The 24,081-nt window shown below is 34.1% G+C and overlaps 2 protein-coding genes across 2 annotated transcripts in view; one reads left to right on the top strand and one right to left on the bottom strand.

Annotated features, from left to right (window-relative positions):
- Positions 1–18,023, bottom strand: part of Gdap2 (ganglioside induced differentiation associated protein 2) — a 67,280-nt gene extending 49,257 nt beyond the window's left edge. The window contains exon 1 of the mRNA XM_069116365.1: positions 17,742–18,023. The gene's annotated coding sequence lies outside the window, so the exon portion shown is untranslated. The remainder of the gene's footprint in view (positions 1–17,741) is intronic.
- A 1,697-nt stretch (positions 18,024–19,720) lies between these two features.
- LOC138181888 (uncharacterized) lies at positions 19,721–23,111 on the top strand. Its single transcript, XM_069117256.1, has 9 exons — positions 19,721–19,849; positions 19,933–20,085; positions 20,632–20,763; positions 20,853–21,059; positions 21,504–21,719; positions 22,046–22,219; positions 22,333–22,532; positions 22,593–22,858; positions 22,948–23,111. Exons 1-9 carry the CDS (start codon positions 19,721–19,723, stop codon positions 23,109–23,111), a joined length of 1,641 nt encoding a protein of 546 aa, XP_068973357.1.
- The last annotated feature ends 970 nt before the right edge of the window (positions 23,112–24,081 follow it).

The following is a 24,081-nucleotide window of genomic DNA, read 5'->3' as shown; positions in this document are numbered from 1 at the left end:
ACGTTCTATAAGTTATTTATCCAATTTTGATACCTCACTATCTGAATTGCATAACATTCTTTTTTTTTTAAATAAAAATATATTGTATTTATCATAGCATTTACGTACTAATTACTTAGATGCAAGTATATTAAATTTTGTAAATTTTTATACGCCTGTAAAAATTCAACGCTATGAAAATGAAATAAGAAATCTATTAAAAAATCCTGCATTAAAAGATAATGATACGTGCAAACATTTGTTAGAAAATTAACGATACTAGACATTTTTTTCTGGAATGCAGAAGGATAATTGATATAATTGCTGCAGTTTAATGTAATCATGAGAAACAAACGTCAGCACTATCGCTTTTAGTTGTTAAATGGATGATTAACGTAATGGTACGTATATTGTCCAACTATAATCTGTTTCGCTATAAGAAATTTCAAAAGAGGAAGTCATCGTCATTGGATTCTTACGAATTTAAATTCTTAACATCCTATTATACTTAAATACTTCTTTTCTCTGCAGTATCTTCTTAGTATAAAACTTCAAAAGCTGAAGTTAACAACTAGCAAGGTTTCAGCGAAAAATATTATCTCGAGCATGAGGCAAGTTACATGGACCAGTTCGCGTGAAAAATTCACACGTAGAGTCGCTCGAGTTTTGAACAATTTTCCATTCTAAGAACGAACGGGTTGCACGGCACCGGTCACCTGAAAAATTCAGGCGTCGAGCTTCCCCTATGTATCGTGTGCGAATCCGTATGAAAAACGCGGGAGTAATGCACAGAAAGTGGCATCGTGACGCCAAACGAAAATATCTGAAGAAAGATCTACGAAATTCGATTTACTTGCTAATAAGATAGTTGCAACATGGGAACGGCTGCGGTGTAAAATTTGTATCAAAGAAAGTAAAACGAGATATGTAGAGTCGGGCCGAATAATATGTAAAAGTGGGCACGTGATTCCTCGTGAAAAAAATACGAAAAAAATATAGAATGACGCTTTTTCATTTTCGGCTTAGTTTTCGAGATAATCCAATTTAAATGTTTATCAAGTATACTTGAACATGGCTGATTCCAGATTGAACAGGACTAAATAATCGATAAGAGAGCTATACACGTGCAAATATGTCAAAAATGTAGAATAAAATCACTGCGATAATTCTAATATATCATATATAATTCTAATCATATCTTAGTAGAACAATAACCGACGATGAATTTTATAAAACACAATCACATTCTCTTATCTACATTATCTTTATTGTCGTTCGCTCGAGTCGATTTCCGGAATTCTAAATTTAAATTTCTCCCAGAGGTAACAACGAAATTCCAATAAAAAGAATCGGCGTTTTGAGAAAATCGAAAAATTTGAGTAAATTACTACAGAAAGTTTGGAAGCATATGCATATCAGCATAAAGTGGGAGAAAGAAACTTTTATAAAGCGGAGAATTTCTGACAAAAATCGATTTTGGAACGTACCTGGTATTCATCTAACTCCGCGTTAACTTTTCCATTAATTTTACTCTGTGTTTAAATGGAAAGTCCTTGTAAATTAAAAGTGTGATTTAGAAATATAATAGCAATAATAAATAGGTGCAAGCCTAAGTTTCAAGAGATTGTAGAAAGTGTTCTCGGCTTCCTACATAGATATGGTAATATGGCTAATGAAACACATTGCATCATTTATGTAGAATGCAGTGAAGTATAAGTAGATAAATTCGATCATTATCAAACAATTCATACGTTACAGGTTACAGTCTATTAATATTTAGTATATGAGATAAATCTAATTAATCAGCTCTACGTGTATTATGTTTCTAGAATCCAATTAAGTTTTTGTAAGTAGATATGACTGATCATGATCAGACATTCCATACGCTATAACTTACTAATATTAAGTACATGAGACAGATCTCTATTTCGGGTCCATTTTTGTGGTTAATTGGTTAAGTTTATAAAAGTATGAATTTACCAAAAAATTGTTGATATATTTGCATAAATATTTTTCATTTATCAAATATTTGTAATGTTTATAATTTTATATGTATATATATAATATATATATAGTTTATATACAGGGTGGTTAGTAACTAGTGGTACAAGCGGAAAGGGGGTGATTCTACGCGAGAAAAGAAGTCGAAAATATAGAATAAAAATTAAAAAAAAATTTTTTTTTCTTTAATTTTTCCATCGAGACAACGATCTATAGTGAGATCCGTTATAACGTACCGCACGCGTACCGAGCGAAAATTCAAAGTCGATTTTCTCGAAAACAAAGCCTCAAACGAAAAATTTTTATTCTATATTTTCGACTTCTTTTTTCGCGTAGAATCACCCCCTTTCCGCTTGTACCACCAGTTACCAACCACCCTGTATATATATATATAAAATCAGATGTATCTCAAATTTGACCACTACAATCATGACCCTCGTATCTCATTACAGTGCCAATGAAATTCCGAAGTGTTTTATACGACACATACAACATACAACATAGACGTAAGAGTTTTCTATGATAAACACTCAGATACTTTCGTGAACCAATGTATATGAAACCTTGATTGATATCGTATAAACAAATTTTTATTATAAATTTAAACATCCATGTTTAAATTATAATTTCTCCTTTGCACCTCCCAATAAGGTTATCATAAATCCTACACATTCTCGACTTGAACCGAGGCAATGGCGGACGATCGCGAAGAAAGTACGATCGAACAGAGAAAACGAGACATGATCGAAGCTGGAGCGTTTGAATAGAATAAAATTTGAAGAAGGCACGTGGCACGTGACGTTGCTGATTTTCCTGCTACTTGTACTCTATTTCGTCCTGGCCCGTTCCACCATCGTCTCCTTGTTACTCTTTACTCGTGCAAATTCCGCTCGTTTCACCTTTTATTCCGGAGGCGACGCGTGTCCCGAATGTCGCGCAACGAGGATCACCGGCTGAGACGAATTCATTCTGATCGATACGAGAGCGTCCGTGAAAAACACTGAATATTTTACGTTGAAACGTAGGCAGAAAGCTAACGCCCACGACGCGTTCAAGTCGAAAGTGACGCCAAGAGAATCGAATAGAAATTATGAGATCCTCACCGGAGACGGAATTTTCTTTTCAGTCATTGTAGCACCGATTGAATTTAATGGTTCGATTAAGATGAGAAATAGCAGACAAGATAGTGTCTTAGTGTTTGGCGGAGGGTATTTGGGAAATCGAGGTTAGAATGAAGAACATTCTTGGAATGGAATAATGTAGATGTCGTATATGAATAGAAATACCAATTGTAACAGAACTTAGTTTGTATAATTCTTATGTAGTTTTTTATGTATTTTTATGTATTGTTTTATATAAATTTCATGTAGAATTTTCACATAATACTTCCTTGTCACTAAACTTGTTTAGAAATAACGCATGTACGTACACAGAGATATCAATTTAAGTATATAATAAACTTCGGACTGTAAAATTTTTAGATATAAATCAAATGGTCGTGGTTGGATGTAAATCTTATTAAACATATAAATTATAAAAGCTTACTGTTGAATATAAATGAAGAGTGAATGTTCTGCAATATCGTAATACAAATCCAGAACGACTACAAGTATTCTGAAAGTGTACTTCACTCTCGGATTAGTATCACCGAGAAAATGTAAGTAAAATCGAAGATCAACTGAAACAGGAAAAAAAGACTATCGTCTTCACGAACCTCTTTGGCGAACTCGAGAAGTCGTAAATCGACGAACAAATAAGTAAACAAGTCAATTAAAACCTCCGCTTCGAGACTTTCTCTCTTTCCATTTGACATTCTTGTCGTTTAACACACCACGACATAACTATCGACGACCAGAGTATAAAACTTTGATTTCAAAGAAATGAAATTGAAGGGGATATGCAAAATTTCATCGACGATTTAACTCTGATTAATAATTGATATTGTTTTTTCGAGGACAATCGTGTAGCTGTTGCCTCTGCACTTTGCGCTTGCAATTTGTTTCAGGTGTATTCTCACCAAGTAGACTGCAACGTCTACAAAATGAAGATGGCCCAAAATACAAGTGCAAAGTGCAAGTGCAACAGCTACACGATTGTTCCCGAAAAACCAATATCATGACTTCTCACAGTCGTGAAAGTTTGAAATCTAGGACAGTGATTCAATCGTACAAAAGAGCTACAGTCATTTCGAGCGTTAAATTAACCCAAAATTCAAATGAACCGCAAGTAAATCATTGATAAACCGTGTTCGATAAATACGCTCCATTCGTATCCACCCACATCTTGAAAATATTTCCAACTCGTGCAAACGGAGGCATATTTTTGCCTATCCACAGGAACAAAGCTCGACGATAATTAAAATATTCAATTTTCCGTGCTAACGCCGCGCATCCTGAAATTCCACGAGCAAGAAACGAAAGGGAACGAGGAAAAAGGGGTAGACGATTCTTTCTGTGTGCTCGTCCCCGTTCAGTGGCAAGTGCTCGAGAGAGCTCGAGCACCGCTTTCGAGAATCCTCTCGAGCAGCGAGGAAAAACGTCGTCAAAAACGGGAGGTCCGCTAATTGGAGAACAATCCGCGAGATGCCCTCGCCAGGAATGCCCTCGTGTTTGCTAAATTTTCGAACCCTTAGAAGATTTATGAACAGCCGTGAAATCAGGGATTACGCTAAGGCGATTTTATAGAACTTTTCTCCTGTAAGAAGATTTTTATCTTTTTGTTGTTTGCGGATCTGGAGTAGAGTAGTTTTTGAAATTCTTTCTAAAGTGCTAAAATAAGAGAGGATGGTAAAAAGAATAATTATTTTTTAACGAATTACGACGTGAGTTATGTAAAATGTTATGAAGTCCTTCGAAACTGACAGAGAGAGAGAGAGAGAAAGAGAGAGAGAGAGAGAGAGAGAGAGAAACTGAGAATAGCTCTGTTTTTTATACATTACCAAATTATATATGTATGTTACGAAAGCGCGTTGTATTCCTATTCTTTGAATTTTTCCGCCAAAATTCATAACGTATTTTGCAAGGATGTTAGAATAAAGTTAACGAAGTTAATTATTATAAAGAATATAAGTATCCTTTTACTTTTGAGTATTTCTTTAGCACCGGTAAATTTGACGGCGCTAAAGAACACGTAAAATTCAAAGACGATATTTCCCAAGTTTTTCTTTGAGGTTAACAAGAAAATGTGTTCCGGGTCACTAATGAGTTTTGCAAAGTTGAAATAAAACAATTTCAAGAAATCCTCTTCCCCGTACAAATCCTCAGTTTTTGTCTATTTACTCTTTCAGAGAAGCACCCTTAGAACCCGTAATGAGTTTTACAAGAGACCGCAAAGATAAAAACTATTTGATAATCCTCTATTTTGAAGATCTTCCTCAACTTCCATCGGTAAATCCAAAAACACCCTCGACATAGCAAAATATTAGAATTTCCGCGTAGTTTGATATTCCTTTCTTTTCTTTAGAAAAATCTCGCTTCAGATAGCCGTCGCACGCGAACGTTCTCTATGCGTTCAATATTTAACGAGTACATGGTAACTCACGTCTATCAAAAAACGTAAAACAAACACAATCTACGGCTGCCTTTCGAAAGAACACGTATCTACAAGATACGTATTTAACGAAAAAAAAAAGAAAAAAGAAAAAGAATGAGAAACAAAAAAATAGTCGGACAACAGCGGTCATTTTATGGTTTCGTGATGCTGCAACTGTTTTTAACTGTGACCTTTCGAAACGAGAATGAAACGATTGAAAAGTATCATTAATAACGAATGCTGCGCAATGATTTCTGAACGAAAATCAAAAAGGAGAAAATACAGTGGCTGGCGAAGGTATTAGAACGCCTGTAGTCATTTTTTATGAAACATTTTGAAACTTAATTAGCATTGTAACGGGGCACAATTGTCATAATTATATTGGTAAAGGTTGAAACAAGCTTGAAAATGATTATATGTTTCAGATCGTTCCATGTTGTATACTAATCTTTTACTAAATACATATATGTACGTACGTTCGCAGTAAATATGCTGTAACTTCTATAGATATTTTCAGACTAGTTTCAAATTTTAGCGATATACCTAATAGCAGACGTGTCTCATGATAATGCTAATGAAATTTCAAAACGCTTTACATAACACGTACAATATTTACTTGAATGTCTTCTATACTATACGTTCAAATATCTTTTTAAACCACTGCGTGTTACAAAGGATTCAATGAAAACCGATATTTTTCTTTCTCTATAGTTTTACTGTTTTCATCGAAATATAGCAAAAAAAAAAAAAAAAGGGGAATATCACGAATTAGAAAGGAATATTTTCTGTTTTTCTTTTTTTTTTTTAAGACACGTGACACTTTCTGTTTCGCGTTCGCATAAGGTACGCTCGTAAAGAAAATCGTATTTCAAGGTGTTGCTCGTAAAATTAAACTATTCTGAGAGTCGTGAAATGCTTATCCCATAAATAATGCTTCACTATCCCCACAGATGCGAACATACGTTTTTTTTTTATCTATTAAAGTCATGCAAATTTCAACAACTCGATCGAATCCCAATTTGACACGCGTCACATCCTCTGGTGAAATCAAGTTACTGCAAACTCTATCAAAATCACCTATTACATCGATCGTAATTTCGCGAACTTGGAAACTCCTGCAGCGTTTACCAGCAAATCAATTACAAATCATGTAACTCGGTTACAGTCACAAGGATAATCAGAACAGTATCAGATCGCCATTTAAATGTCCCTGATGTGACGAGACGTCTATGTCATTGGTATAGCATGATATAACGAGGTCATAAACTAAACTATCAAATAGTAATGTATGTAGTATAGAATACGATATATATATATATATATATATATATATATATATATGATACATATGTGTAGCGGGGATTTGAAATCATCGATAATTTTTCGATTAAGAAAATTATTGATAAAAATTCTACAATGCGTTAATTGAGCTAGCATTTCTAAAGTATCAACTACGCCCTGTTGATATCAAATTAAGTGACTTTTCTAAACCTACAAAAATATACCAATTCTTTATTCAAACAACAAATTCTGATTCTCTCAAGATCAAATATCATATTCTGTTTTGACACTAAATTTACTCATCAAAACATGAAATTCGTATTAAAGAAGTCACGATGAAAAATTTATGAAAAAATACATAAAATGGAGAATAAAAATTACTCAAATTCTCGAAGATGTACCGTTATGAATCTATGAAATTTCTATGAAAAATTACGAATTGATCATATCGATCATTCTGGTAGTACCAGTATTATAATCTTTGCATGTTAATGTTGTCATTTATCTATATACATCTGTATTTTGCTAATGCAATAGACACGTAACATATAAACCGTTATGTTATGTTGAATATACCCATACATCAAAGTACAAAATATCGGTGTAAGCGAATAAATAAAGCGTCTATTCACAAATAAATTACTTCCTGTTTTATTATAATCGCGTGCTATAGCTTGAACGTCGCATTGTCAATGTTAACAGTAGTTTTTCCCTTCCTTTATATTTAGAATGCTGCTACAAATCATTTGATACAACCAACAAGGTTAACAGTTTATTGTATTCCCGCGATAATTATTATCACACAAGTAACAAAACTTTTTCAAAGCACATGAAATGTTTTATTATATCTGAAAAATCATGCGCGTAAGTGTTGAGCACAATGAGAAGAATGATTTCTGGTTAACAGTATTTCATTCATACGGAAGAGAACTGCAAATATTAATAACTATATTAAGAATTGGAAAACCAGGAAGAAAAAGTGACAGTATCTAATATATGTGTATGTAACTATAACAACACGTATCTCTCAATATAAAATACACTAACATATTAAAAGTGTTTACAAATCATATATAACATCTATAGAAATATGTATTTACCAATATATAACGTAAAGCACATTGACTTCGTATCAAAAATTTCTTCAAACCTTCCCACTCAAAATTTCAACCCCTCGCGTCCCCATATTTCTCCTAATTTCTTTCTCTGAGCGTAAATCATGATTTGTCTGACTATCAATTTTATAACCTGACCCTATCGTGACTGTAATTGTGCCACAGATAATCGGCAATATTCATTGCAGTATCAACTCTCATCCATTCAAATTTCAATTAGCCACGTTCACAACCCCCCGGAGTCTCGACTTTATCGAGCTTTTTTCCCGTCGCAGTTCCTCGTCGATTTAAGGATTCTTAATGGACTCGAGAGGATACTCGTTGCGTTGCGAGGCCATCAGTTAATACAAGAAATAATGCGCGACCTAAATCGTACGTGAAAGATGTCCTGGTCCCGAAGACGGTTTTAAGGATTCGACGCGATCCAACGCGCCATGCCAAATGATCGCGCGAATGAAGCGCAAGTTGGCATAGAAAGGTCGAGTGGCAGACCGCATGGAAGCGTAACGTCAGAACGTTGACCCGACATTTCCCGAGGAATGTTATCAAACCGGTATCGATTACGTGCGGGAAAACCCTTCAATATACTCGGCTCGGCTCGGCTCGCGGTCATTCCACGGCTTCGAAAGCTCCTTAGATCGTCCGGTTGTCTCGCGTGTTAACGGAACGATGGTTTTACAGGTGCACCGCTTTTCTTTCTATAGGTTAGAGGTTAGAGGCTCTACATTTGTTGTCTGAGCGAGGTATGTATGTACAGTACCGGTTAAAAGTTTGCAATCACTTTTTCAGGTGTATTTATATTGTATATCTTGTTGATTTTGTTATTAACTCGAAATTAATGTATTAAATAAAATTTGTTTTAGGAAAAAAATTTTCTAGTGTGCTAATAGAATTTTAGAGTGACCCTTTTTTTCATGTTTTTAGACTCAATGAAACGCGCAGCGATCTCAAAGTTTTGATTTTTGTATAATAGACTTTTCTGGGAGTTTGGTGAGACAACGCTAATTTTATTGGGAACTATGTATTTTATATTTTATATTTTAATTGAATATAATATTTATAAAGTTTATCAAAGCAACTTGGTTTGTTAATGATTAATACTTGGGGTCGAGCATTTATATTTTACGTGAATTTTCTTGTTCGAGCAGAATATGATAGATTTTTAGAGGCTTGATGGAATAATCTAATTTGGGTTAAATTAATTAAATTTAGAATATTTCATTTTAACTTATTTTATATACATCTAGATCATCAATAGAATATTCTAAATAACCTAAAATAACATCAAATCTATTCGAATATTGTGGTTATCAACAAACCAACAATGCGAACCCAAGATTTATCATTTTGGTGCACAATTGCAGTCGAAATGAAGGAGCTGTTATCGTGGAGCACAGTTATTAAGTTGTATTCAACACGCCAACTCTGATAACTGTGTAATATACTTTGATAGCTAATATAATGTACAAAGTCACACTACACAGTTTTACCCGCGTTTTTGTAATCAAATGACATATACCGTCAGAGATAACGCCCAAATACACCTAATCAATAATATAATACATATACGTATAGTATGTATGTACGTAAAGTATGTATTTAGTTATTTCTTTTTCTCTTTCTTTTTACACATCATCTACATCACGTGACAGAAGTGGTCTCCACTACGTTACTACGCAATTTGCCGTGACATTCGTTTATACACCACACCCACGCAATAAAGCCTCCGTCATCGAGAGCGTAGTAATCTAATCATAATCCTTTCCACTCCAAAATTTCTTACGATATCAACCACAGTGACTTTAACATATTTTTACAGTGGAATTTTTTTAATCTTTTAAATATTGAAGGAGCTACTGCGATAAAGACACAGCTCCGTATTCTAGTAATCTGAGTAAACCTAATCTAAAGCAATACAAAATCAGTCAAATAAATTACTTCAAAATTAATTGTATTACATATTTATAGTCAATTAATATTCGTAGTAATAAATTTCTGCATTTTTGGATATGAAACTTATACCTCTCTTTCTCTTCCAATAAACACGATTTAAATATTGTAGCTGTGTCTCCTTATCGCTGCAAACTTTCCAACTTCGATTCCAATAGAAAAAGATTATAGATAGATATGTGTAAAAATATTTGTCCTCTCTTCTTCGTTTCTTATGATCAAAAATAACGTGAAATATCAATTGTTACAATATCAACGCCGCTGTAGCACAAAAGCGTAACAGAACCTATTATCCCATTGTCGCATTGTAACGAACCGAATTACCCCATTTGACGGAAAATTTCTCGAATTCTCTCGAAAATCCCGCTGCCTGGTGAACCTGGTATCAAGAGATATCGATCCACTGTCAGTGACAATGTCGATTCGCCATAGCCAGAATAGCCAACGGAAAGCCCTATCTACTATTTCAAAACATCCGTGAAAATATGGAGTTTCGTAATTTTTTCTTCCATTTTTGTTTTTCTTCAATTTAGAAAATCTGGTCATCATTTCGTAACAAGATACTATACATACGTATACAGTCAGACGTAATTATTATACATCTCGAATAACGAGAGTAATTTGAAACGTATATCGAGTTCTGAGAAACCTACTTTGAAGAAATACACGACGTTTTAAAGAAACAACATTTCCAGTAAAATTACACGAAAAGTAATTAAACCGGATAAATTAAAAATACGAGTCCTCGAAATATTTCAACATACGTACCTCAGAGAAATGACGATTTTTTTAGCTAGATTCTAGCGATTTTAATCAAAAAGAGGGCAGAATAATACTATACTTCGAACAATGCTCGATAGTTGCGTATAATAACGGACTCGAAGTGAACGAAGAGAGGAAGAAAGAGATACGCATGACCTGAATTACGAAATCGTGGCCGAGCAACGGGGAATCGAGCTCGCCTTCAACAGAGCTTCCGTGCGTTCGTTGCATTCGATACACGCGGGTCCGCTTAAATAACTAATGGCTGGAGAAGGGTGGAAACCGGTGCACGCTTCCGTCGTAGAATCCGACACAGCGGATATCCGAGAACGACACGCGAACCGCGTTCGATATGGAAACGTGATCGAAAGAATCGAAACGCTACTGCGACATGCAAATTCGCGAACAAAGACGTCCCATAGCGCAGCTTGGATCGAAGTGGATGCAAGATTGGATGTACTCCAATGGCTGAATCGTTTAACGGGGCATTTGATAGCCTTAAAGGATGTAAAGCTAGAAGAGAATTGAATATATCGTGAGTGTTCGGGTAGGATTAAATTTTTTAAAGCTTAACAGCTAGTTAGATTTGAGATATTACGTCGTATTGGTGTATCGGCTGTCTGTTGAATTTTTCTGAGTCGATAAACGTTATTAAGAGAATTAATTTGTTAACTGGTTCGTCGTCTAACGAGTTTCTATAATAATGTAACTGAAGGTTAGGTTGTGAGTTAGGTTTGCTTTAGAGTTCTGGTAAATGTAAGTTGACTCTCCAACAGAATAAAGCTAACTTCAACGAAACTATGCTCCGTTTGTATAAAATAATTTCAGGAAATTTGTAATATAATAGAAATATGTAAAACCGAACAAAAGTTGAAACAAATGACACGTGATTTTCTGTAGCGCTTTTCACGAGATCAAAGTTCCATCAGAACCAACATCGACACTTCCAACAGCCAGATTACACCAAATTACGGATAATGTTACAAGTTGCTATCGGAGCCGTAGAATCTTTATTTTAATCACAAACAGTCGAATAATTTTGGGTATTTCGTTGATACAGTTATACGCATATCATATACACGTATAGTGATACGCTATTGAGGATGCAACATGGTGGAACGATGAAATTCGTTAATTAATGCCACGTCAAACTACGATGCATATTGGTACGACACGAGTGGAGCGACTGATAAAGAGGGTCGATGTAAAGGCGATGTAAAGCGTGCTTGGCCGAAAATGCATGACCCAAATTATCAACGCGCGACCTCTATATCGCGTCGGATCGGCTGGAGCAGATGGTTAACCCGCAGCATCTTGAGAATGAACCGCGGACATTTAGTTTCTGCCGGTTGGCTCGTTTAACGCGAACCCTTAATTATCACAGCGTGGAAACACGTCTATCTACACGGCCGATCGGGTCGACCCTTTGGCAAACGAGCGAACTTCCTTTGATAACGAAGGACACCTTCTTTCACGAGAAGTTGTGTAGCGTACAACTGAAAGTATCGTTAATTAATGAGATAAGCGAAGGACACGAGAGAATGATGAAAGCCGAGGTTATGAATGCAGAAAAGTTTGCAGATACTAGATATTTAGATAGTGTTTATGATTCTTTTCGAATTGCAATTCCTTTTTGTAATAGTTAAATAACTCGTAGTTCTTCCATTCATTTTTATTTTAAAAAATGTCTTTAATATGGTAAAGAACACACATTAAAAGTATATTTTTTAAAATATAACTCGAAGCTAATACTTAACCAATATTTTCCTCAGAATACAATTTTGATATATATATATATGATATTCAATTAACTCCATCCATTAACTTATTTTCAAAGTTTCATATAAGAGAATCCATTATTATGATTGTATTCTTTATTCCTGATTGCCGTGGTTTCATTCCATTGTTACTTCAATGCTATCTTATATAGTATAGTAGAATCTAATGATGTGATAAATTGATTTACAAAAAGTAACGTGTAATAATAAATTTAGTAAATGTTTAACTTTGTAGAATAAATCTGTATCTCAATGAGATCGAACATATTAGATGAATTTAGTAATCTTTTTAAATACTATCTCAAATGTTATCGTTATGCTCAAAATGACTGATAAAACATATTTACACCTATAACAAAATATTCCACAGAAATAATTACAATTAAATGAACTGCACCGCCTTTAGAAAAAAAATTTTGCAATTGCCTTAGGGTTCAATTCGTAGATTAAAAATGTAAGGTTTAGAAAATTCAATGAAATATTTGCCAAATTAACGTTTCAGCAGGTTTATCAGGAAATTCACAAATTCGCAAAGAAAGTAGTTTCTAATCAGAAATTCTGGAGCAAGGTTACGCAATGAAGGATAGGACAGTTCATTTGTTTAGGATTCTTTAATAAAGAATTTCGTAACTTCCGTTTAGACAGACAGCTCACGAGACACAAGATTTAATTTATTCGGGAACCGTCACGAAATTAGAGTTCTCTGTGACGCAGTTGAATATAATCTTACGCGACGTACAGAAAGAAGCTTCGTTCGCTTCGAATTACCGCGAACTCGTCGAGACTTCCGATATAGAACCAAAAGCAAGTTTCACTGGCACGTACTTTGTATACTTATTAAACTGACTCTTCACAATGTTACTCCATTACCATAAATACTATAGGAAACTTATGACTCGCCTTTATACTCGACTACAACGAAATTCTGAAACTTCCAATAAATTTCAATAATAAAACCTTTTACTAAAATATACGAGGGGCTCAGTAGTAACATGATTCGAGTATATATGCTTTTGCAAAAGCGAAATAAATACGTATTTATCTTGTAAAATATCTTGTTATGAATTTCCAAACTTGTAGATAATATAATTGACATTTTGAAAATATACAAACTTTTTTATTAAAGTATCGCCTCATAACGCCTCGTATAACGTACATAATTTCTCAGGAAAGTACATACTTGACCAAGATACATATGTAGAACATTCAATCTAAAGCATTTAGGCAGTGAAAGAGAAAGTTTGAAAGGAGAGTATTCTACAGACTATTTATTATTCTATTCCGCAATGATGATCCAATAATTTGAAAATAAAGTAGATTCTATTAAAAATTACACTTTAAGAGCTGAATACAAATTGCTTGCTACTACTAGATACTTTTATAACCGGTTGTATATTACGTACATCTAGTTTGTGCTAAAGAGATTTGTAATTCTGCTTTGTCATTGATTATTGTATTACATTCATCTGTATATCATCTTCAAGTCATTATGCAAATGCCTATTGCATCATATTACGTAGAATTTTCTTAAATACTCTTTATTTCTGTGAACTTAATGTCGCGCCAAATTCTTGTGTTTTCGTAATTCAAGCGTTAAAATATTAACTTCATTCACGATTTCCTCCACTGAATGTTTTCGTTACTTGAATCATTTTTCCTCTGGTCTTTTTCACATACAGCATTTTAATATTACAGCATGTACCATACCAAGAAATAACCACTTCGTTCTAAATTATGAAGAAAATCATGAAATTTTCAACGACTTACGACAAAAAAGAAAAGAAGAAATGAATTTCCGTTGATTGGATTACTCGAGTTCTTTCATGTGACTTACAAAACGTAACGCTTCAGTATTGAATGGCTTCAACGACAGAAATAACTGGAAATAGCTCGTCAGGATCCGGTTTTACGACTTTTTATCTTGGTTTCGCGGCTAAAAGCCCAAGGTCTGAAACGACGTCGGAATAATTTACGTTAACTTCCTAAATCTGGATCCGGCCTCGTGGAACCGTGTAATTGAATGGTTCGATCTGCGCCCTGTCATGCTCCGATTATCGTTCATTGTGTCCCGATTGACTCTGGGATATCGAGCCTCGCGATACACGTCCACGCTTTTTAACTCCTTCGCGCTCGATTCCATTATCAGCCGATATGTGACAGAGGTGTTTTAGCGATCGGATTATCAAACAGGCGACATGACGTCGGTTATCACTTTGAAACGTGAAAAGGCTATAAAAAGAAAGAAGAAAAAAAAATGAGAAAGAAAAATGGAGCTCGTAACGTCGTTTGATAGATACTTTTCGAAAGAAAGATTTTAATTTAGTTGATAATAAAAGGTCTTTGAGTCGCGTGACGTGAAAATGTTCAACGAAAAAGCTGCTAGATTATTGCTTTATCAGAGCAATAGTCTTTTTAGATAACTGCTGTGATTAGAAATAGAATGGAAAAGATTTGTACGCGATTCGAAAAAAAAAGTTACAGAATATTATTGCACTATTATAGAATTCTTTAATAAAAAGGAAGAAAGAATTATGAATCTTCCGAATATTTTATAGAATATAAATTTCACGGTACAATAGTTGTCTCTCTAAAATATCAATTTCTAAAAGACTTTCTAGGAATATTTCTTATATATATTTAATTCTTCTTAAAGAAGAAAATAAATGTTACAAAAGCTTTTTTTCGATAAGTGGGACGAAATAGTCTACGTTTTCGATTCTGTTGATTTGATTCTAAAAATTTCACGACCAAAGCTAATTATCGGTAGAATATCATTTTCTTGAATTTGTCGATCGACTGGTACATCTAGTTTGTATTAATCATAGTGTTTTCACAAGCTTTAGGTGTATTACAGGCTATTACAACAGCAACGTCGCTTTTGTTCGATTCATGCAGCGTACAATGGTGAATACTCTTTGCCAGGCTCCATTGTAAGACTTTCTGAAAACCTTAATACATGAATGTAGTCCATCGAACTTTTGAAATGGAACAAGAGGGAGACCTCGAAGTTTACCTAGGTAAATGTGCAACTAATTGACCCGATTAGCGTCATTCCTACGTTCTATTCTTTCATTGGTATCTCGTGGGATGATCTGGTATCTGATTCTTTTAAAATTACTTCCAGGTTACGATATATCGAAATATAAGACTTGAAAATTTATGAAATATTCGAAGTATTCGATCAGATATCTGATTGGTATCATCAGAAGGTAATATAATTTTTTCGCCATTAATTAATGCGACATACACATACATATGCATGTGTATTGAATAAGTTTTAAAAACTGCTAATGGAAATACCACGTCTTAATTCTGAACATAACACGTCCCATGTGCAGTAGTTGAAAGAATTTTGTCTTTCACATGAATTATTCATATAACTTTAAAGTTAATTAGTTATAACAAAAAACTTAAATTTGGAGGTATTTCGACGTGTTTTTAACGAAACGAATGTTTCTACCTGAGCTTACCAAATATGCTCCGCACGATTTAATTTCCTAAATCATAGTACAATTCGTAAATAGGGCTTTTCTATTTAACAAAAGAAATCACATTAAATTATTCATAATTTCAATCGTAAAACCATCCATTTGAGCCACATGCGTATTTCCATCTATTTTAAAATAATATATTTGAGTTAAATGATTTAACATAACTTTGTTATACATTCTCAATGCAATCTAATCTTTTAAGCCTCAACAAACCTCTAATTACTAAACGCAAAAATACGACTTTTCATTTCAAGCTTGAACCACATTCATTATTCCATATATTACATAATCATATTTAACATAACCTGATCAAAAATATATCCGATACAATGTAATCTAATTGTAGGGCATAATATCAAAATCTTAATTATTAAATAGTGAAAATTTCGATCTTTTATTCGATCAGAAACAGATTTACTTTTAAGTTACATTAAATTATTCGAAACTTTAATTTCAAAAGCATTTATTTAAAACATATTTATCATTCCATTCTTTTCACGTTTTCTAACAAATTTTTCTAACAAACTTTATTTTATAAGACACATATGGTCCCAATGAACTAACAGATTTATAATAAAATAACTGGAAAATAAAAGCAGTAAAAAGCATTTAATTTATACGAAATATGCACTAGTGTCCTACTATTTATAATGTAATTCTATTTATTACGTAACAAACGTAAAAATATAACCTATAACCATCAGCCAAAAATCGAAGAATTCTTCAGAATAATCTTTCAAACGACGTTTCTCGAAATTCTCTCGTTCGACCTATCTTAACCTAGTTTCTTCTGACTGAATCAGCTGACGCCTATCGGTAAAACTCTTTTCACATTCGACAGTTGATCGTGAAGAAGCACATTGTAAACAGGGATCGGTGCACAGCTGAGAGGGGAACGAGCGGATTGGCGCGAAGACGACGAATACGAGACGGAGAATGCACGACAGGAATTATCGACGCGCGCGGCTCGAGTATACCGCTATACCAACTGTACGATCAAGGTCGCGAGCGAGGGTCTTCCGCTGTGTACATTTAGGCAGTCGATGGAAATGCTTAAAGATACCGTTATTCCACATTAATTCTGAAAATCACTCTTCTATCTAATCAATAAAAGAATACCTTACAACAGGCTCCTGCGAGAAAAAGACACTCAAATTCATTGAACACTCGAAAGCATCGACGTTGCTCTTATCTAGATTTTGATCACCTCTTATACAATCATTTTTTAACACTCAAACTATAGAATTTGTTATGTATACTTACATATTCTATACAAATAATTATAATTAGAACGATACAATAAAAATAAATAGTTATTTGAACAAGAGACAAAATTAATTTGGTTAAAAATATCTGTGATTTTACTAAATATACACTAAAGAAGTCTGATACTTGTAACATTGATAGGTTTGATACTCTAGTGTTAAAGAATAGTGACGGAAGGGACACGCGTATTTGGAAAGTCTGTCAGGAAAGGGCAGCATCGATAACGATCCGCGTCTCGAGCAGCGCGCCTCTGATAATCGAGTTTCTGTCAGTCCGCTGTCAAATATTCGTCGGTCAGTTGGAGTAGCAAATGTCACGCAATATCCTAACCATGGATTTTCGGGTAAGTTTATACGACATATACAGCGTAAGGTGCTAGTTAACCTAAAATAAGGAACGAAGGAATCAAGGATTATTTGTAAAGAGTAAGGAGTTCATGCTCAATCGACACGTAGAACATAAGATTTGTGAATGTGTGACGGGGAATTTTTCATGGAATTCCGTGAACGTGATGAGGACACGGGAGAAAGCGAGATGGAGGAACCGCGTGCTTAGTCGCGCCGACGCATCGTTTACAGCTCACTCACCTACGAATCGTCCGCCTATCAGCGCGGCCAAAGTTGGACTAAAATGCAGCCTCAGGTGCTCGACAGGTTCTCCGTGCCTCTTGATTAGTGTCTCTCGTACTTAAGTCCGTCGATGCTTGCCGATCGTCTCGAGTTAACGTTCACTGTCTCCTCTTCGTAGAAACGTCACCTCCGTTTCCTTGTCGAGCTGGTCTCGTGAGCGCAGCTCCGAGCGAAAACCCGCCAAGAGGTTCGGGTATTTCGTCGCATTCGTGCACGAACAGTAACTGACGGCCTTGTCATCGAGGCGATCAGTACGGCACCTGAGCGCGCGTACGCTCCAGCGAGCCGACTCGCGCGTTGACCAATGAGAGCGCGATGTGAAGAATGCCGCGCATGTGCGCGATACTCACAGAATGGCGGCAGCTTTCAAACTTCTCGTTATTGAACGTTCTGTTTAACCATTCGAACTTATTGCAAAAAGAAATTAATCAATATTATCATGGATGGAAGTTACATAAATCCTTGTTACTTAAATTTTGTATTACTATTTTTATTGTTAGATAAAAATTGTTTAGTTCAATAACAGGATGGTATGTAATGTTAATTTGGATAAGGATAATGAGATATAGCTCTAGTAGATTAGTTAGTAGGTTTTCGTGTTTCTCTTTCATGAAAATTGACTATTTAATATTTAAAGAATGTCATGAGTGGAAATTTACCGCAATATATCTTTTTCAAATTGAAATATTGATAAAATTAAACAAATGAAATTATGCGTTTTATTAACATTTAATCATTATTAAAAAATTCGCTTGGGATGAAATTTCATCCATGATAACCTTCAAGCATTAATTTGTGGAATGACAATTTTCGACAGTTTATCGATAATCCTCGTTTTTGCGTTTAATTTAATTATAATATGTACGTATCTCTGTAAATAAACGCTCTTGGTATAAAGTATAGGTTATTATAAATGTACGTATTTAAATTTGTAACATTTGTTTTTAATGACGTATTCTGTATATATGTTTAATTGGTATATTGCATAGCAATGCAAATTATTTGAATAAAGGAATGAATTTCAAGAATAAATGTGTTTTGATACCAATATATATATTATGTATATATATACGCTATTTGTTTATAATTAATAACGCAGCAAATTGCATTTAGAGAATAATTTGCATGTAATAAGTTTATTAATCCCTCCCTCATGAGCACAGATAAAATATATCATAGATCTAAAACCCAATATATTTTTGCTGCATGGTCTCAGAACTTGAGAACCATATTACCACTCTCCTATCATTTCCAACGTTATCAATTCAGCATAGAAAGAGATGCCAACGCTACCAATGGTTAGAACTGAAATCAAACATGGAAAAGCTACTTGTGCATCAAAATATACTACCCACAACGCAACATCCCTTATTTCATAAATCTAGCAACAGATTCTTCTACGTTTATTAAATTTATCATCTGCGGCAGTTACGTTAAATATAATCTATAAATTTATAATTACAAATTATAGGGAACATAACAAATTTGATGACCTTCCCAAGCTTATTTTAAATATCACGTAATGAAAAATGATATATCAGATACGCTTTATCTCGTTTATGATGTAAATTTTGACGACTGCTCGTACTTCGCAGCCAGATGGCAGTTGCTGTCTGTCTTATTCTTTCTAATTGACCATGATATAAATTACGATTGTACGATATGTATAAAAAAATTTTTTACATTGTATCTATTTTAACAAGATACAGAATATAAAATCTATTTCTAAATATCTATTCACTAAATTGAATTTATATTTATTATTAATTTAAATTACAACGTCAATTAACTGGACCGCAATTCTTTTGTTTGTTATTTTCCCACCTCAATGATGGTTGATCATCTCTTACGAAGTAATGAGTACATTTTCAATTCAACTGTTTCCAAAGCGATCTGTTAATCTCTCCTGTGGACCTGTCTTTCTGTCGTAAATATTCATGAAAATGTATTGCTGTGTACGTGGCACGTTTCACTGTCAGTATATCAATGGAGTTCAGTTTAATAAATTAAAAACGAAATATAGAACTGACGAGGATATAGTCGTATGTTACACGATACAAGATAGAGTGAGTGAAGGTTTATCGATCGTTTGCACGGGCAATTAATTTCTCGCTGCATAGTACATTATTACGGTAATCAAATTTTTAAGATTCATACGTCAACACGTGATTGGATTGGAATTTTTCCAAGAGGATGGAGCAATCTACAACAATACCTTACCTTCGAATACATTATTCTATCACCTAAGACGGCGACCTTGACCAATCGCAGTATCATGTTTTTACATACTTTTCATCGCGAGGTTATTTAATATTGCAAATAAGAATACTGGTAGAAATTCAATAATTCTCATCATTTCAACATAATTTAAAAAATAAGGATTTTTTTACATCTATGTTAATTAGTAGGTTACGCGTATATTTATGCAAATTCAAATTTTTATTTCGACTTGTAAATTTTATAACGAATGTTTCTTCTTGAATATTTATGCATATTGTGTGCAACTGTACATTTTTGTACATTTAAATTTCCTATAAATATGTAAATATCCATAGTCTACTAATTGGAAAATGCAAAGGTATGGTAACTCGCTAGAGATCTTAAGAGGTTATTCCAAATTTTCATTAATATCCATATTTTGATAAAAATAATTTTAGTAACAAATAAACTTTCGACTTATCCTTATTTATTTTTGATTTAATAAACATTGTCATCTTAATAATCGTTAATTTACTAAACCTTTAAATTAGTTAAATCCTTGTAATTTACATGTTATTAATACCACCCTAATAATTAATAATCTTATCAGTTCTCTATTTTTTCTGATTTTATTTAAAATTCTACGCAGGCATTGCCAAACGTCGATTACCAGTTCGTTTACGTGAGCAAAGAAATAGAAATCCTGGGTACCAGCTCATATTTCCGTTTCATCGTCATCCCGAATCTTCGTGCCATCGATCGAAACTCAAATACGTCGGATGTAAGTCGCATGCTGTAATGGCAAATTCGTAATTTCCGCTCGGTTGGTATAGACGCATCCCATTGCTAAGAATCGAACGGAATTTTCAGCGTGGCGTCGACAACGTTCATGACGCGCATGATGGTCATCCGCCATTGATCGTGTCGCCGACAACAAGCAACGTGGGGAAGATACTTAGATCTAGCAAATCGATCGACAACTTCCTCGAATCTCATCGAACGTGTCGGTCGTTCGCCGAACACAGCCAGAGAACGTGTCGATTCTGTTCGAAATCGGTGTCATTTACAACAAATAGGGTGAGACAATAGTCATTGTTTATACCTTTGTTTCTGACGTCGTTTCATTTAGTATTATTATTTCGTTAAATCCCGTTATTCAAGAGAAATAGGACAAGGCATTGATCACACTTTAAACCTTCGTTTCTCAAATTCTTTTATTTGGTATTTTTATTCTGTTAAATTCGTATCATTAACAATGATCGTATTTTGAACGTTCATTTCTTAAATTCTCTGATTTAGCATTTTTATTTTATTACCTATACTTGGTACGTAATTTCATCAAAATATAATGCGTCTCGAGGTTTAGTTTTGTTGGAAATTGAACAAATATACACTGAGAGTTATACAGCTAGAAATACTGAAACAATTCGATATAGGAAATTGAAATTTTGACAAGATTTCGATTCTCGAAGCTAAGTTAATGGAATCGCAATCGTCAGAACAATGTTTCGACATTACCAGGTTCAGTTTCTGATGTTGCATAATGAGCAGCTAGTAGCAAGGATGGGCCGTCTGACACGCGATTTGGAGTTAACGGAAGCGGCTGTAAAAAGTGAAAAAATGGCACAGGCAGTGTTGACAAGGAGATTGCAGGCTTACGAGACGTTCGTCGCGGATATGTTCAAGTGCTTAAATCTGAGAGGAACTGTGAGGATCCTGGATAAAACGGGGCAAGAGGTGTTAATCTAATACTCAATCCTTTTTCACTTTGTATTCATTTTTTCGTTGCTTTTATTTCGATTCAATTAATCGAAAAAGATATGTTCAAGCAATTGAACACACAAGTATAATATAATATCGAATAACGCGACGGTGACTGGCGCCATTAATCTCATTTCTTCTTCATTAGAATGTAAAACAGATTAAGTGATAAACCGTGTAGAGTTCTATCAAGTGGAGAATGTTAAATTATTGGTGCAGTTAATACAACTAAATCATTTGCGAGCAACACTTTCATTCATCTTCTTATTAAAGTGAACAAATAATGGTTATTATCGATTCAGATCATCGTACAAAAAGTAAAACCAAAGAACTTACCACTGATGCGCGACGAGACAGGTGACAAACCTGTCCCTATTCTGGAAGTCTCAATGTTGAATCAATCTTCTGAACTTAAAGAGTGCAACGATGGATCAACGACGAACATAAATGAGATGGAGAAAGTTCCTCGAGTATTGGTAAGATTTATTTCACACAAAATATTGTTACAAAATTACGAGAAATTAATATGAAAAATTCTTAAAGATAGAATCAGAAAGTAATTATACATATAAAATAATAATTTTCGTAGAATTTGTGCGAAACAGAGGACAACGAAGAACGCGTGACTCTCAAATATTTTAAAGACGATGGATTCTCTGTGAAAAAAGAACTGAATGAGAACGAGAAAAATTTTGAAATTACTTTATCCGTGGAAGAGGGACAGCCTCAGTTCGATAAGGAGATCTTGATATCGGAGGCACCGATTAGCAAGGATCGTGAGGAACAATGGTAAGGAAAGGGTTGAACCGCAGATTGCAAATCCAGCAGCGTGTTATTTAATAATTCCAGCGATTCTTACGTAACGAAAGAGGCCACGGGCACAACAAACCAACGAGGAGATGAAATATGCACAGTCAACTGTAAGATCGAACAGCCTAACGGTGTTGAGGACAAATCGGAAGACGGAAAAAACATTGTCTATGACGATAAGAAAATCGTGAAACAGCTCGATTCTTTGATAACCGGAGATTCTTCAAAATGCTGTTGTGACTGTCATTTGAACATGTCAAAAACGTGTAGCTCGAACAAGAAGTTTGATAAGGGTAATGTAAATGGTATGGTATATGAGTAATGTTTATTATACGTACGTATATTGACAATGATATTGTATGAATTTTCATTTTATTGATTTGTCTTTTTAAAGAATGGGCGCTTCAATGTGAATGTGACTTGAAAGTGTCGGATGGGATGTATCAGATGATTGATAATTACGCGGAGAACCAGTGCACTACGAGGGAAGCGATGAAGAGTGGTTTGTCCGCGATTCTGATTAAGGGTAGAAATACGAAATTTGCTGTTATCAAGTAATGACTGTTTTCATATTAATTAACATGCGAATCTTTCAATTGCTGAATTTCAAGTGTCAAGCTTCAAGTTTAAAATTTCTTAGTCTCAAATTTTCACAAAGTGGTCCATCTAACTTTACTAGCTGCAATATCTCGCTTGTTCTTGATAATATTAAAAGGTGTTTGAGGTATAAGTCGAATGATTTAAAGGTTCAAAAATGGTTCAAAAAATTAATATTATCACAAACAAACGAGATATTCTAGATGATAAGAGTAGGTGGGCTATCATGTATAAACGAATTCTTAGGAATTATTTGTCACTGATTTTTAAATAGGAAATTAAAAATTTCACGTATCATATTGTAAGTTAAGTAGGAGAATTTTTAAAATTATTTTTCAATGAATTTCAAATTTTATATATATATATATTATACCATAAGGTACATAAACGAATTCCCAAAATATTTTTCAGTAGATTTACACCAACACACGAGAGAAAAGCCCCTATATTATAAGAAAACAAACGCATCATAGCATGAATCACAGCCGTAAATACATGTTGCAGGTATTAACGTACAAAATCGAATGGATTCTCGACAGCGAGATCACTCTTGCGATATCTATCATCGTTGTCGTCTTAATTTGTCTTGCTTCAAGCAATGATTTAGCTGGCTCTATCGATGTAAATAATGAAACGTTTAATCCCGAGGATGATCGTCATTAATTGTTACATTCATATCAAATTAAGTAAAAGACTACATCTACTTTCTGTAATGTTTTGTATTATACTCTATATAATAAATCTGTTCTAACGAAACCGTATTACTTAAACACAAATCTTTATAATTCACCTTGAAAACGTTCTTATGTATTCGCATTACTTTTCAATGCATCGTACTTCAAACTATCTTTAGATAAAACGCTTATTAGAAAGAAAAAAAAACGATAAACGTGCGTAGAGTTAGACAAGATAACAATTCGAAGCTAGTACT

This window comes from Bombus flavifrons, chromosome 7 (genome assembly GCF_040668555.2).
Source record: "Bombus flavifrons isolate JBK064 chromosome 7, iyBomFlav1_principal, whole genome shotgun sequence".
Classification (NCBI taxonomy): Eukaryota; Metazoa; Arthropoda; class Insecta; order Hymenoptera; family Apidae; genus Bombus; species Bombus flavifrons.
This window is presented reverse-complemented; position numbering and strand designations above follow the sequence as displayed.